Source organism: Spermophilus citellus (genome assembly GCF_964194105.1).
Source record: "Spermophilus citellus genome assembly, chromosome: 18".
Taxonomy (NCBI): domain Eukaryota; kingdom Metazoa; phylum Chordata; class Mammalia; order Rodentia; family Sciuridae; genus Spermophilus; species Spermophilus citellus.
Window position 1 is genome coordinate 34,336,105 of NC_138200.1, and position 17,838 is coordinate 34,353,942.

Here is a 17,838-nt window from a genome sequence, read left to right on the forward strand (position 1 = left end):
ATTTTACATGTGTTCTCTCATTTGATTTCTTATCCTGGAAGGTAGGAACTATTAACATTCCCATTTTTACAGATGAAGTGCTTGACAGGCTAAATAATTTGTCCAGTTGGTCAGTGACAAAAACCAGGATGGACACCTGGGTCCACTGGATCCAGCCTATATTATTAACCACAGTGGCCCATTGTCTTGCAATTGGCTACTCCTCCCTTCCTTCCAAATATATGCCTAGGCAGCAGCATTGTGTCAGGAGATGAAGCTAAATAGTGAGGAGAGCAATCACTCTGTTCAAGGGCTATTATTCTACCAGGTGACAAAAATAAGCAAACAAGTCACTTTGTGGCCATTGCATTGGGGGTCCAGAAAAGTTTCCCAGAAATGGGAGGTCTCATTTGAGACCTGAAGAATATATAAATGGAAGCCTGGTCAAGGGATGTGGGGGAGATGAGAGTATCTCCGGCAGAGAAAATGCACGTAAGGTCTAGGTGGTAGGAACACAGAGAAAGAGATGGGGCAGAGAAAGTGATTAAGGCTGAAGCACTGGTCAGGAACTGGTCAAAGAAAGGCCTGTGTGTCAGGATAAGGAGTATGAAATTCTGTTGGTAATGAGGCACCATATAGAGATTTTAATAAGATCAGTTCTCCACTTTTTTTTTTTTTTTTTTTTTTTTTTTTTTTTGCGGAGGGGTACGTTTTTGGTACCAAGAGTGGTTAACTACTGTGCCACATCTCCACTCTTTTAAATATTTTATTTAGAGAGAGGGCCTCACTAAAGGCGCGCACTGAGCTCACGATCCTCCTGCCTCAGCCTCCAGAGTCACTGGGATTATAGGCTGTGCCACCACACCTGGCTCATTTCTCCAATTTTGATGTTAAGATGCCATGTATAGACTGGATTAAAAAGGAAGAAGCCTAGAAGTCTCTTCCAATAATAACACTGTTCCAATAAAGTAAGCTAGTGATAATGATATAATAAACCTGGGTAGCTGCAATGGAATGCAGTTTACAAAAATTTTAGGAGGTGGAATCATGAAGATTTGGTTGTGAGGAGTTAGAAAGAGGGTGATCAAGAATGACTCTTGGAGCCTATGGAGTACAGGAATGGTGAAATTCATGAGATAGCTGGGATAGGAGATATAAATATGAGAGTCAGTGGCACAACTAATGTGATTGATGTAAGCTAGAAAAATAGGTAAGTCACTGAAGTGTCCAAGAAGAGTGACATGTGTGAAGAGGAAGAGGGCTGAGTATAAACTCCTGAGCTTTAGGCACATCTATGAGACAGAGAGAAGAAAAGGGACCCACAGAGGATTCTGAAAAGAAAGAAAATTGGATTTCATAGTGATCAGAGAAAACAAGTATTACAAGGACATAAAAGTACTAAGAATCAGATACATGCTGCCTAGAGGTTAAATAAGAAGCTACGAGGAGAGGAGGTTATAGTCAGAAGTTTTGGGATATGTATTCATGGAAATGGGCTCCTGAAACGTGGTGGGGTGATGAACCACAGGGATAATAATTAAAAGGAACAAAGATGAAACCATTTGTGAAAATAATCCATACAAAGTATTGTTTACGTGGTAAATTATAATTATTTCATTAAAAAATAATTATTGATCCATGCTCATTCTAGATGATCCTCCTTGGAATTCTCTCATATAGTACCTCACCTATGTGTTTCTTCATGACTTGGAAGAAACTCCACATCTGCACATTTTTTTGTTCATTTTCTCTTTCCCTAAGGAATGTAAACTTTATAGGGATAAGAAGAGAAAGTTTTGTTCACATGGGCATATAACTGATTAATGAGTGTTTGGTGAGTGAATGACCAAAGCAGCTATTTTTTATAGCAGAATCTGAAACTAATTGAATCTTTATTTTTTTTTTCAGACGGAGGCCATTACCCTTTAGTGTGTCCTGAAATCAATTCTGTGTCAAAATTTTAAAATGAAATATACCACACACAGAATGAGTAAACCTTTTAAATGTAAAAGTGTTTACCTATATATGTCTGTTCAAATGGTATAACTATGTGTGCACATGTTGTGGTATGAAATATTTTCTTACCATTTCTCAGTCAGAAACATTCTAAAGCCATCACCACATCAAGTTACATGATATTATCTTCATTTTTACAGATGAAACAGAGTCTCACGAACAAAAGGGGGTTTGCTCAAAACCTAGCCTGAGAGGGGAAGAACACAAAGCCCAACCTGTTTGGATGCTACAGCCATTGCTCCAAATTAGGGTCTGCTTCTGATCATCAGGGCAAATGCGTATGATAGTTATATGATGTTCCCTTATACTTCTGTCATTATAAATCTGGAAAATATTTTCATTTGGCAACAAATGCCTAGTTGACTACAATTAATTTTTTCTGATCACAACCTATTTAATAGATAGAATTTATTGGGTAGTTATTTAGATGACCAAATTGATCATCAAAATAAGAAGACTTTTATTTCTAGAACTATAACGAATAAATGAATATTTAAGAGATGACAGAATAGATATGCAACATATTATCATCGGACATGCTAAAATTACTTGAGTTCTTAATAAAGGGACAAAAATTATACTTCATACACACAAATACCATAACCTATTTTAACCAAAGGAAGAAATTTCATGTTGTTATTTCTGTACAATATCTAGCATCATGTACTATTTTAACAAGAAAAACTAGTATCTGATGCTTTTTAAAATACCTAAAAGTCTTTGTAACTGCTTATGGTCAACATATTAATTTCTCTGTAGAAATACAATTTATTATAATATAATAAACAATGTATTTGATACTTCTATTTAAAAAAAGATCATATTTAGAGTATTTATAGCATTTGCTCTTTCCCTTTCTTCATAAAAACAACAATGTCAATAACAACAACAAACTAGCTCATTTATTTTGTTAAAATACCTCAAGGCAACAATGAGTTTACTGGATTTCTTTTATTTTTTCTTTTATCTGTAAGAAGTCAGTGCCCCTAAGTTAAACTCCATATGGCAACAACTAGATAAATCCAGTGTACAACATTAGAATACAAGTGGCCTTGACTCTTCAAAAATTTAATATTATAAAAACAACAAAAACAATAACAACAACAAAGGCAAGAATATACCTAGACTAAGAGAGACTGTGAAGAAATAGCACTAAATGCATATGTAAATTCTTACATATGCATGTGGATTCTAAAAAGGAAAGAAAAGCAATAATAAAATATAATTCTTAGGACAACTGGGAATATCTGAATGGGTTCATAAAGATGACATTAAGGAATTACTATTAATTTTTTTAGATGTGACTGTGGGGAGCCATTCTGACACGTGATTGGGTGACTCCCGTTAAGGGCCTGAGGCGCTCTGGCTGTGTCGGAGCTTTCCCGACCCTTTCCTGATGAGAGAGCCCATCCGTGTGGGGGTGTGCGTGACCACTGACCCCGGAGACCTAATCACTGACCCTGACCTTGGAGTGCAGCTCCCCCTCAACCTTCATTGGATGGAATTCTCCCCTGAATCTCTTGTTCCGCAAATAAAAGGCTACTCCCAGGCGTGTTTGCTCTCTCTCTCTCTCTCCTGCTAGCTCAGAGTAATCCTCGCTGCCCTGCTGGGCGGCTGGAGGCGGGAACCAGGGAGGTGAGCCATCTCGGACCTAGCAATATAAATAAGGTAACTGGTTTGTGTGTTTTATTTCGATCTCTTCTAACTAACTTTATGCCTAGAACCTCATTAATGAAACCACCGCGCAGGCCGCGTGGTAGAATTGGCGCCCAAGAGGGGGGCATTCTAGATTAGTTAGATTGAGTGGGAGCGCGCTATAAAGATAAGGAAAAAAAATAAAGGAAGATAAGGAATAAAAATAAAGATAAAGGAAGATAAGGAATAAAAATAAAGATAAAGGAAGAGGTGACAGTTGGGTCACAAAAGTACCTGGAGATGTTGAAGGAAAGAGACGTTAAATTACTTAAAATGGGAAATTCTACTTCTACGGATAAGGAAATGTATCTGACTATTTTAGACAGTATAATTAATCAGAAAGGAAAACAGATAAAGAAAACTCAGTTATTACAATTCTTAAAGATTGTAGGAGAATATTGTCCTTGGTTTTGTGACCAAGAGTCTCCAAATTTACTTACTTGGGAGAAATTAGGAAGAAAGTTACAGAGAGTCTGTCTTTCTACTGAAATACCTGGAGGCGGGAACCAGGGAGGTGAGCCGTCTCGGACCTAGCAATATAAATAAGGTAACTGGTTTGTGTGTTTTATTTCGATCTCTTCTAACTAACTTTATGCCTAGAACCTCATTAATGAAACCACTGCGCAGGCCGCGTGGTAGATGTGACAATGCCATTATGTTCATGCAAAACATATTTATTCTTTAGAGATGCATGCTTAAGTATTTGATCATGAAGTGTCAAGATGTCCATAGTTTTAAATGGTTCAGGGAAACAAAAATAGATTTTGATTTATCACTTTTTATGCATATCAAACACATAAACATATATATAGATACTCTGATGCTGGAATCTATAGAAATAACATGTAAAGTCCTCATGGACACAGAGTCGCTTCATAAACTGGATGACAGTGAATAGTATTTATTGCTGGGGACATTCTAATCTGTTTTTTAATAGCAAGATTTTAGTATGTTAAAATAAATATATATCCAAATAAGAGAATGTAATTTAGCTATGATATAAATGAGGTAGATCTAAGTATTGAGAACAATTGTTTCTAAGAAATTAAGTGAAAAAGGCAGTTATAAAATGGTGTGTATGATAGGACTCACTTTACTTACATGGTATCACTCTTCTCAGACAATTTTTTGCCGAACCTTGTTTCTGAGCTTCACGTATGTTGATATGTATCTAGTTTACTGCAGTTTTCAGTTTTGGAAATCAAATCATGGTTGATTACATATGTTACAAAAATCTTCTTCCTACTTGTGGCTTGTCTTTCACTTTAATGATATCTTCAGATGAATATAGGTTTTACATTTTCATATAGTTCTTACATAATAAAACAAAAAAGAAAACTCATAAAACTAAACACACATGCATACATATACATTTTTTGGCGGCCCAAGAGATTGTACCCAGGCACTCTTATATGCTAGATAAGCCCTGAGCTACATTCCCAGCTCTTTGTTTTGAGACAGGGTCTCATTAAGTTGTCCAAGCTGGCTTCAAGCTTGAGATCTTCCAGCTCAGCGTCTCTAGTTGCTACGATTACAAGTATGACCCACTATATCCAGCAAAAAACATATATTTTCTTGCATGAAGTGAATATGCTTTAAAAAATCTAATAAACACACATCAAATCAATAGCCATGCAAATATTTTGGATTACGAGTTTTGCTTTCTATACCATCTATGTCTATAATTTTTGAATATTTAAAGTAGCAAGTATTAGTTTGTTATTAACCAAGGAAACTTCTATGGATGTTCATGAACATAAAACTTTATTTTTACGGGAATTTTTCTTGGAAGAGGATCTATAACTTTATCTATAGATTCTCAAAGGGATATGGGACCACAAAATGTTAACAACACAGCTGTAGGTTATATGAAATATTTAGTGAACTAAATTTTTAGAGGCAGAAAGCTTCTTGACATTCTCAAGGTAACTTTGGGGAATTTACATAATCTCTCGGTTAGTTTTACAATATGTATAATAAGATTAATTAAAAAACCTCTTTATTCTATAAAGTTGTTTTAAAAAATAAGCAAATACATGTCAAGTATTTAGAAAAGGGTCGAGGGTCATCTAAGTGCTTGAAAAAATGTGGTAGTCACTATTTTTAAACTATATTTCAGATGAAGACTAAAAAAAAAAAAAATAAAGAGATCCAATATTGTTTTTTTGGGGGAAGAGTGTGCAGTAAATACCCCTTAATCAAGCCCTGGTGCTACTTATTAATAGGTCCTCACAGTTATAAAATAAGCAAGTAGAAGAGTGCTACAACAGAAAAACCTGTGTAAAGTTTTTCTTTGAAGTGTTTTCTCTAGTAATAAACGTGTCAGTCTCAGGGAAGTTACAGCATAGGTGCAATAAAATATTTCCTATTATTTTCTTTCTCTGGTGCCCCATTCTTATGAGAGAACATAAATGATACTATCAGAAACAACTGCTGTTTTTAGCAAACAGGTCTCTTCATCTTCGCTGATAAAGATCAGCTATTATTTAGAACAGAATTTGAATCAGTTCAAACTAAATGTATTTAGAAGTGATTCATAGGATAGATAACCTTATGATATCTTAAGGTTGAAGTGATTTTATTTTTATTTTAGAAAAATGAACCAAATTCTTGAAGAAGATCTCCATTATTTTTATATCTACTTAGATAAAATTTCCAGAGCTGAAGTTTCTAAACTTTGTATATACTTCTGAGAAATCCCTTGTGAAATTTCTGAGAGACTATGTATGTCTAAACTTCTGCAAATGAACACTGATTTCATCAAAAGTTCTCTTTGTTAGCTGTAAAATCTTTGGCTGAAGACATCTCTTCCTCATTTAGGTATAGTTTGAGCAATGAAAAATGTTATAGCAGTTTTATGCTCTGTTCTGATGCCCCAAACATGACTATTCAACAGCACCTATTTAGTGCTAAGTACTGTTTCAAGCATTGGAGAAACAGCAGTGAATAGAATCAACAAAAATCTCTGTCTTTATGGAGTTTATATTCTCCTATGGGATGAAATAATAAAAACAATAAGTATATAATATTTTAGCAGGGTATAGGGCCCTGGGAAAACTGAAGCTGTTACAAGGGCAAAAAGGAGTGGTTGAAAGTTGCAATTTTGAATACAGGAGGCTCACTAAAGAAATCAGACAACAGCTAAGTAAAGATGTGAAGAAGATTAAATATATTTAATGAAGTAACTTCAGTGAAATGATACAGATGTCTGGAGGAATAATATTCTAGATTGAAAAAATAGCTACCTAACCCAAATCATGTCTTGTAGTATTGCTGGAACAACAAGGTGCTATATGTGCAAGGCACCAGAGTGGGATAACAGATGAACAGAAGGTCAGAGAACTAATCTTGAGCCAAAGTATGTGGGCTCTAGAAGGCCATTTTAAGGACTTTGGCTAGTTTGCTAAATGAAGAAGCTACTGGAAGATTTTAAGAAAAAGGGCATTATCTGATTTACATTTTGAAAGATCAGGGCAGCTCATGTGTTGAAAAGAGATTGTAGATGAAAAAAGGGTAAGAGAAGGATACCAGTAATAACTGGAATAACTCGGGTAAGAAATGACAATGTTTGTATGAGGATAGTCTCAGTAATGAGGGGAAGAAGTGATCAGGTTGAAGATATATTTTGAAGGCTGAACAAGATTTTCCTAATAGACTTGATGTGGGTGTGATGGGAAGAGGCAGCAAGGATCACTGTATTACTTTGTGACTCTCAATGAGCAAAAGGCATGAATTTGATGAGGGTAAGAGTTCTCAAGGTTTTTGTTTTCAGGACCTCTTTACACTTTTAGAAATTACAGAGCACCTGAAAGAATTTTTGTTTATAAAATTTAAATCACTTTCACTCCATGGACCCTCTGACAGAGTCTTTGTGAATGTACGGGATATCTAAACTGTATGATGGAAATTGCAGGCCTAAGCAAAGATTAGGTTATTACAGCAGAACTGCAAAAGAGTCAACATTCAGCTTTTGACATCCTAAATACCAGTTTTTGAATAGTTAAAAAATAAGTCGGTGGTGTGTGGTGGCACACACCTATAATCCCAGTGACTCAGGAGGCTAAGGCAGGAAGATCCCAAGTTTGAGACCAACCTCTGTAACTTAGCAAGGCTCTAAGCAACTTAGTGAGACCCTGTCTCAAAATGAAAAATAAAAAGTGCTGGAGATGTGGCTCAGTGGTTTAATGCTCCTGGGTTCAATCACCAGCACCAAAATAAATAAATAAAAGAAAATTTAAAAACAGAGAAAAGAATACTTTATTGAGAGGAGAAGATTTTAATATTCTAATTTTCATATTTAATGGAAAACTTGAGGGTCTGAAAAAGTTTTACTTTAAATGACAGGTAGAAAACACTCAAGTCAGGATGCCAGGCTACATAAGAAGGTTTGGAGCTAGTGAAAGTCAGAAGGACAAGAGGAGATCTGATATCACTTCCCTTGACCAGTTTTAGTGTCCAACTTGTAGAGGCATAGTTCCCAAAACATACAAATTAATGGGAACTAGACCCTGCTTCCTATTGGAATTCAAGCAGGAGCCTTTCTTTTAGAATAAGAGGTACTTATAGTGGTTCTCCTAAGTGTCTTTTCTAGACTGTGTAGAAGGGACCAACCTAGTATTTTCAAACTGACCTTAACTTTTATTTGTAGAGAAGGAATTCAAAATCACCTGTGGTGAACATAAAAGGTAGCCAATTTGAGAGTCAATGGACCTTCAAAGGGACTAATATAGTACAAGGAAAATGAATCATATGGCAAAAGATGGGGCCATAGACAGTCAATTATAGATATATGATGCGATGGAGTTTCAAAGGAATACATAAGAAGCAGAATTAAGTCTGCTAAAGTGAATTATTAGCCTTTGTGTCAGGAAAAGAGGTCAGGAACTCTTGGTGCCCAACTGCAAACTTAGGGAGCAAATGCTAGCAGGGCACTTAATACATAAGGGCCACCAAAGTAAAGGCACAAAGATCTAAGGGCAACACAAAGGTCTCCTTCTAATCCTTTAACATATAAGCCTATTCTTAGGTTCTAACCAGCTCCTATTTTTGCTAGGGGAAGAAAGAATGTGAAAAGATACAGAAAAACTAAAACTTAACTCTCAAAAGACTAAAAGGTTAAACACTCAGATAATTCCACCCTACACCTTTTGTGTATGTGTGTGAGACAGATATGCTGGGGATCAAACCCAGGGCAAGCTCACTAACACTGCAAAGTACATCCAGCCTAAAGATAAATTTAATTGACAAGTTTAAATTTCCTTGGGTAAAAAATAAATTACCCAAGGTAAGGCATTCAGCCTTCTATCAATTTTAGAAAACAAACAGGTTACCTTTCCTATATACACATATTATAAATTGGTAAAATTTTAATGTTACAACATAACATTTTAAAGTAACCCTTTTTATTTAAATGTAATAAATCTCTTATTTAAATGATCAATCATCTCACTATTTCTTTTACTTAAGGAAAACTTCCAGAAGAATAATATACCAACATAGTCTATAAGGGAGAATGCAAGTAAACAATAAGTGAAGAAATTAATTCCTCCATAGCAAGGCAGGACTTACATGGTCTGTGCTGTTGAATAGACAATACTGATGACAATTAAAATGGAGAAGTGAATATCTAAATATATAACTAAAATATCAATGAGAAAATTTAACTGTGTCAAAGATTTAAATGCAAAAGCATAAAAGCACCAAAAATAATTAAAAACTTGTTTGTTACCCAAAATATTACATCCAAGTGGCATTTTCCAAGCATGACACAAAACAAAGATACCATGAAAGAAAAGACAAATTTGATTAATAAATATTTAACAGTTATATATGATTGAAAGAAAAAAGGAATTTCTACAAAGTAAAACACGCAACATACATTTATAATGTACCAAAAAGCAGAAATAATTTTCTTAAGGTAAAAAAAAAAACTTTTTAAAATAAACTTTAAAAAAAGAAAAGGAAAAACTCTAACAGAAAAATGGGTAAATACTTGAATAGGCAATTCCAAAATAAAGAATTATAAATGGTCAGTAAGTGTATGTAAAGCTGTTTGACATTAATGATATAACTCAAGAAATGCAAATCAAAACAAGATGCAATTTTCCCCTGTGAAACTGACAAAAAAATGGAAAATACCAAAAGTCATATATATATTTTTTGGTATGCCTGAAATAACTCATAATTAATAATTATATATTTTACAATATAAAATAAAATACCAAATTTGGTAAGAATGACTACTTTCATATACTTTTTGTAGGAAGGTTTATTTGGTATAAACTCTGAAGGGAAACTACAATATTTATTAGAATTCAAAATGAAAGTTGTGGGCTGGGGATGTGGCTTAAGCAGTAGCGCGCTCGCCTGGCATGCGTGCGGCCTGGGTTCGATCCTCAGCACCACGTATCAACAAAGATGTTGTGTTCGCCGAGAACTAAAAAATAAATATTAAAAATTCTCTCTCTCTCTCCCTCTCTCTCTCCCTCTCTCTCTAAAAAAAAAAAAACAAAAAAAAATGAAAGTTGTGATTATTTGTTTATTCTTTATCCACTTTTCCGAAAAACATTATTTAAGGGAAAATACACATAATTACAACCTTAATAAACTTCTGATAATAGCTAATATACTTATGTTTGCATAAGAACAGAGAGATATACGTACAAAAATATTTACTGGAACACTGTTGCAAACAAACAAGAAATATATCTAACTGTCCACCAAGAGGTGAATATTAAGTAAATTATAGCACCTCTATATAATGGAATGATATGAATCTATAAAAGGTCAATTTTATATTAGCATATACTGATATGCTAATATATATGAATTAAGACAGAATGACAATTATCTACACACTAATTCAACTTGGACCAAACACAAAATTGTGTGTAGACCTGCACAGGATGCATCAGCTAGAAGAAACTGAATATACATTTGAACTATTTAAAATTTCTTACCATAACCATGCTACTTTAAAATAATTCAAAAGCAAACAAAGTTTGTAGCCCTCTGTCTATCCATGGCCTTAAAAATACTGAAGACTCCTAAACTTCAGGTTATGATCTAGACCTTCTTCTCTAGCTCTGGGATCAAACTGACAATGGACATCTACATGTAGGCACAAATACTTTTTATTGAAAATCAAATTATCCCAAATAAAGAATATTAAGAGAAAGTAATGGTCTACATATTGGACAAGGACCTGAATTCTGATATTTTCTTTCTCTTTTTTTTTTTTTTTGAAGGTAGATACTTATTCTTTAGTTATCAAATGAGCTAAACAGACAGTAAGGCTGATTTTCATTTGCAGAAGAAAAGGAGTGTTTCAGGATCTGCTCTAGCTGATTAATGGTCATTGCTGTTATGAATGGAGGGGTAGCCTGAAGAATTAATAGCCAGATTTGATTTTCTTGAGATGTATTACTGATGTAAATGAGATGATGAGAATAATTTGATCAGATCACTATATAGAATAGTTCACAGTATTAAGTAACTTGAACACTTGAAGTCTATTTAAAAAGCTGTAGTAGTCATGAATCAGAATTGCCAGTGGTTATAAATAAGTCTTTGCCTGACAGAGTAACAAAACTTAAACCAAAATAAAAACATAAGGAAGAAACAGTGATCTGAAAAGGAAAACACAGCAATCCATAGTGAAAACTAAGAAATGGTCAACTTGCAAAAGCAAAGAAAATGTACTTCAATAATAATCTGAGAAATGCATACTAAAATCATAATTAAATACCATTATTTTCCATCCTTTAAATTGACGATAATTTAAAAAGGTAATAAGTTCAATCCCCAGTAATGCCAAAAAAAAAAAATTATTTTTGTTTTTTTTTTTTCTTCAAAGGCTTATTCTTCAGAAAGTTTTCTATATCCTAAGGAATGAGTACACTCTGGACAATGAGAAGCTCACCATAGTTTAAAATTTGGTCAAATTCTTTGATCAATTTTGTAGGGTTCCATAGTCCTAAGCCTTGTGTGATGATTTCCTTTGTCATTAAGAACAGTTTGTCTAACTAATAAAGATTTACTTCATTCTTCCACATATTATGGCTAAATTTAGTTAGTCTGCTTCTTCCAGACTAACTAAATGATCTTTGACAGCTGAAGGCACTTCTTGCCATCTTTATAACTCACAAATGATTACAGAGGGCTTTACATAGAACAAGTACTCAATGAATGCTGACATAACTTTAAAGGAGATAGCAATTTGAATGTCACAACTCTAATAATTATAAATTTTTAATATTTCCTTAATATATTTTAACTTCTTAAAAGTGATTATCAGAATTTTTTTTCATTTTATATAATAGATTGTTTACTTAAAACTCATACCTCCTGTAAACACAATTGCGTCATTTTATGTCAGAATTTCATAAGGCAGATTTTGTTGATTGTGTAAAAATACCCAAGAATTCTTTAGAAATTATTTAAATGCAAAGTCAATATTTTTAAGAAAGTCTAATATTATTGAACTCAAAGTAAATTTTTAAAACATCATGACAGAATTTTCCTAAAAAAAAAAAAATTATGTGGGGAAAAGTATGTGTATGTGTAATGTCAGTGAGGTAACAGAAAAATTAGCTTACAACTATAGAATTTCCTCATCTTGAAAAATGAGTTGTTAAGACCACTTCCATGGCAAGAAGTACTCATACCATTACTACTGACAGTTTCATATGATTTAGTGTGCCAGATAAGCCAAACTAAAAATAACCTCTGTTTTCCTTGTTCAATTCCCTCTTATTTTTCCATTGTAAGTGTACATTTGAAACCAAACAACTCAGAACCATAAAGAGCTTACTATGTAAAGGACTGGCTTTGTTTGTTTTAAATCAGTAAAATTCAGAGTACATTTGGGTGCTAATTTCTTAACTGTTCAAATTGTATTCATAAAAATGTGCTAGCAAAATTCATAACAAATTTAGAGTTAATAAAAGGCTTAAAGAACATAATTTTAGTTGTCTTTTCTTTCTTAAATTTTATTACTTTTAGCAGCCATCAGGCCTTTTTTGTTCATTTGCAATTAGTTCAGTGACTAAAAATGTCATAGCAAAATCAGATCATAAGCCTTTGAAAACTGGAGACAAAAAATGGGGAGAAGAAAAAATAAAGGATTTATCTTTGCCTGTCACACTGTACACTATATATGTACACTGACTGAAGATCATGGTGGTAGTTTTTTCTTTTTTTTTTTTTTTTTAAATAGGAAACACCAACTAATAATATATACAGAAAAGTGACATATCTAGTGTGCCACAATTTTGCAATTCCTGTTGAAATAATGGACCTGAGAACAATTATCATAGCTGCTAAAACCATTAAGGAGCAGTATAGTAGACGACCCATGCTGAGCAAACCCTAAGCTAGAGAACAATTTTACACTATAAAAGAAAAGTTAAATGATCAGTCTCCATAATGAGCTGAAACACACAGCAACGCACTGGAAGTATTCCTGACCACTACTCCTGCCTGTTGATCCTACAAAGCTGGATTCTGGTTAAGGTTCTAAATCTAAACACTAAGAACAGAAGCCAGAGTAACATGCTAATATCATGGGGATACAATGAGGAAAATCCAGACACAGATAATTTTTTTTTTTTGTCTGTTGTTGAGTCTTGTTTAGCTCCTGGTTTGATAAAAACAAGTGAGATATTTTGAATAATGACAGGATATTTGATGATACTCAACTTTATTATTTAATTTTTTAGGTTTCAAAATTATTTTTTTGGTGGCTACAGAGATACAGAGAGTGAAGTATGTATAAATGAAATTATATGTTTGGATTTTGTTTAAAATTATCTGGGGTGGAGAGACTTGTGTGGATGGGTACAGAAATGAAACATGACTGGCATTCATAACTAAGATATCATTTATAACTAAGCTAGGGAATTAAGTGTGCATATATTTATATTATTTTGCCTACTATTCTATGTTAAATTTTTTCCATATTAAAAAGTTTTTAAAAAAAATCGTTTTGGAGTACATAAACTAAATATTTTTCTTTAGCATTAGTCAAAGACTTTTAAAAATAAAGGAAAGAAACATCAGGCAACATGACAAAATTATCATGAATTCATAAAATGGGAGAATTCAAATTTTGAGGTGGATAACAAACAACAACAATAAAATAACTATAAACTTATTTATTATATTCAGTACTGTTTTTAAGTTTCAAATGATTTCTTATAAACTTTTAACAGTCAGGTCTTAACATTCAGTCCACGAAGAAGTGAATACAAGAATAAGTAAAATCTGTAATTCTTAGGCAATTTAAATTACATATTTCACATTTATGTGCAACTTACCTGCTGTAAAATCTTCAGTCAGATCAATAAATGCATGAGAATGTGGAATTCGCATTTTACTTTTAGTGGTCAAAGCAGGATGCCATGATAAATTTCTAAAATATAAAATAAAAATAACTTTTTTAAGGTAAACATCAAATGAGTATTGCTCAAGTAGAAAACTCTCCCTGCATGCCAAACATTTTAAGATTATTTGTTTTTATTGAGATATTGTTATTGTTTGGATGGGAGGTGTCCTCCCAAAGCTTACATGTGGCACAATGCAAGTAGGCTCAGAGAAGAAATGATTGGATTCTGAGAGTCCTAACCGAACTGGTGAATTCATCACCTTATAGGATTAATTGAATGGTAAAAGAAGGAAGGTGAGTTGTTGCAGGAGGAGGTAGAGCATTGGGGGGTGTGGCTTTGGGGTATATATTTTGTATCTGGCCAGGGGAGTCTACCATGTGATTTGCTTCTCTCTGCTACATTTTTCTGCCATGATATTCAGCCTCACCTTGAGCCTCCAAGGAATGGAGTCTCTTGTCTATGGATTGAGACCTCTGAAACTGTGAACCCTCAAATAAACTTTCCCACCTCTACAGTCTTTCTAGTTGGGTCCTTTTAGTCACAGCAGCAAAAAAGCTAACTAAAACAGAAATTGGCACCAGATATTGGTTGTTGATGTGACCATCCTGACCATGTAGCTCATAAGCTTTTGGAGCATTTTGAAATTGGTTGGAGGAATTTTGAGGTGTTTAACAAGGCAAGCTGGAAATGCTTTAGACTGTTGTAAGCAAAGTTTAATGGCTGATTATCATGGGAGCTCAGAAGACCAGACTGCCAATGGGATAGTGAGCAGTGAAAACAGGGCTCAAGAGGGTTCATAGAAGACCTCCACTGGAATTTGGAATAGAGGCCATTTGTGTTATGTTCTGGCTGAAAAACTGTCTGCATTTTGCCCATGATTTGAGAGTTTATGTGAGGATAATTTTGAAAGTGAAGGACTTCTTAATCTGGTGAAAGTAATTTCTAGATAGCATAGCATTCAGGCGGTGATATGGATATTGCTGGTGGGTATAAGCCAAATTTATTGTAATAATCAGGAGCAGAAAGCAAAGCAGAAATATTTGAAAAACTTGGACTTGAAATGTGGGAATAAAACTGGGACTCAGGGGCTGGGGTTATAGCTTAGTGGTAGAGCGCTTGCCTCATATGTGTGAGCCCCTGGATTCAATCAGCAGCAACACATTAAAAAAATAAATATTTGTTTGGAAGATCTATCCAGTGGTGAGAGAGGTATGTTAAAGTCACCCAAGATTACTTGTGTTATGGTCAATTTGACTTTTGAACTTGTGAAGAGTTTGTTTGATGAATGTAGATGCTCCATTGTTTGTGTATATGTAATATTTATAATTGTTGTCTTTTTGATGTGTGGTTCTGTTATGGCATTTGCAGGTATATGGATGGCATTGGAGAAGATAATGCTAAGTGAAGTTAGCCAACACCAAAAAAACAAATGCTGAATGTTTTCTCTGATATAAGGAGGCTGATTCATAGTGGGGTAGGAAGGGGGAGCATGGGAGGAATAGATGAACTCTAGATAGGGCAGAGGGGTGGGAGGTTAAGGGAGGGGGCAGGGGCTTAACAAGGATGGTGGAATGTAATAGACATCATTATTCAAAGTACATGTATGAGGACACAAATTGGTGTCAACATACTTTATATACAAACAGAGATAAGAAAAATTGTGTTCTATATGTGTAATAAGAATTGTAATGCATTCCACGGTCATTTTTTAAAAAAATCAATGAAAAATAAAGAATATATCATGTCCACCTGCAACTAAAAAAAATATTTTAAAAAATTGGGCTAAGGAAGTTGCAGTTGTTAAAGACATTACTGCTACTAAAGGAATGCTAAAGACTGCCCAGATACAATAAGAAAGATGGTTTGAGGGCATCTCAGGAGTTGGCAAGACAATACGCATTTCAAGCTCAAGGGAATAAAAGTAAAAATTCTCTTGAGAAGAGATCAGTGGGGCGCACTTCTTGCACAAGAGTGCCTAGGAAGTTTTTTCAACAAGTTCAGCTACCTAGGTACTGAGAGGCTCTGTAACTAGAGTCCCCAGAAGCTTGGAAACTGCTCCAAATTGTGGCAGATCTTAGCATCAACCAGGTGATGCTGATTCTTCAGGAATGCAGGATGCTGGACTTAGGGGGTCATGGAGGCTTCTACCATGATTTCAAGGCCAGACAAAGCACAGCAGGGTCAGAGTCCCTGGGGGCACCCCTGAGAGGGCAACATATGGAGATGTGGAGGAAGCTGAAGCTGCAGTGCAGACCCGAGATTAAGAAATGCCAGTGGTGAGGGACACCATCCTAGGAAAGTTTCAGGATTTGAGCAGAGACAAGCCAACAAAAAGGCCACTTTGAATGCAACCAGTAAAGCCACATGGGCGAATCTACACAAACCCTTTGGAGAGAACATCATGAGGCCGTGTGCTTCAGATGCCAGACACAGATATGTTTGCCCAGCTGGATTTCAGTCTTGTTTTGGTCCTATGCATTCTTTCTATGCCCTATTTTTCTGAATGGGAATTTTTTTCTGTGCCATTATACATTGGATACTTGTAAACTGTTTTTAATTTTACAGGAGTTCACATTGTAAGATTTCCTTGCACATCAGAGAAGTCTTTGGACTTGAAATTTGAGCAATCTTGGAACAGTTTAGACTATAGGGACTCTTGGGAATGGACTAAATGTATTTTGCAAAGTCAGATAAGAATGAGCTTTTGGTGGCCAGTGGCGGAATGTTATGGTTTGGAAGTGATATGTCAAAAGCTCACATATAAGATAGTGGAAGAAGGTTCAGGGAGGAAATAATTGGGTTACCAGTTTGTAAACCTAAAAGAAGGCAGGGTGTGTGTGGCTAGAGGAGGTGGGGCATTGGGGGTATGGCTTGGGTAATATATTTGTCTTTGGCAAGTCAAGATTTCACCTGCTTGAAATCTTGTGATCATCATGTGAGCTGCTTTCCTTTGCCATACACTTCCTGCTATGATGTCCTGTGTTACCTTGAGCCCCAAGGAATGGAGCCAGCCACTTTTGGACTGAGACCTCTGAACCCTAAATAAAGACCCTAAATGAACCTTTCCTCCTCTATAAGTTGTTCTGGTTGGGTTTTTCAGTCCCAGTAGTCACAAAGGTAACTAAAATATATATATTTCATATATAAACTTTTTGTTCTTTTAAAGTATACAAGTCAGTGGTTTTTAACATATTCACTATATTACTCTCTAATTTAAAAACATTTTCATCACCTCCAAAAGAAACCTTCTACACTTTATGTACTCTCTGTTTTCCTTTCTTCTAGCTCCTGACAACCACTAATCTGCTTTTTATTTCTATGCATTTCCCTATTTGGGATATTTCATATAAGTAAATGATACAACATGGCATTTTGTGTCTGGCTTCTCTCATTTAGAATAATGTTTTCAAGTTCATCAGTGTTGAAATATGTGTCAGTCCTTTTATGTTGGACAATATTGTATGATTATCTGCATATGTTTATTCATTCATGTGTCAAAGGACATTGGCTTGATTCCACTATTTTTCTGCTATTAACGTTCATGTACAAGTATTCATGGAGATATATGATTTCAAGTCTTTTCAGTATCAGGAATGGAATGCCTGGGCTATAAGGCAACTAACTGTATGTTTGACTTTTTGAACACTTTTCCAAAGTGGTTTCACTATCTGAGATTCCTGCAAGCAATGTAAGTGGGTGTTAATATCTCCATATGTTTGTTAAATTGTTATCATTCATTTGTTTTAATATAGTTGTGATCCAT

The 17,838-nt window shown here is 34.6% G+C and overlaps 1 protein-coding gene across 2 annotated transcripts in view; it reads right to left on the minus strand.

The window, feature by feature from the left end:
* ITFG1 (integrin alpha FG-GAP repeat containing 1) overlaps positions 1-17,838 on the minus strand; it is a 256,647-nt gene that overhangs the window by 204,684 nt on the left and 34,125 nt on the right. For both annotated transcript variants that reach the window (XM_081273851.1, XM_081273850.1), the window contains exon 6: positions 14,007-14,101. In XM_081273851.1, the coding sequence (XP_081129977.1) occupies positions 14,007-14,101 (95 nt within the window). The remainder of the gene's footprint in view (positions 1-14,006; positions 14,102-17,838) is intronic.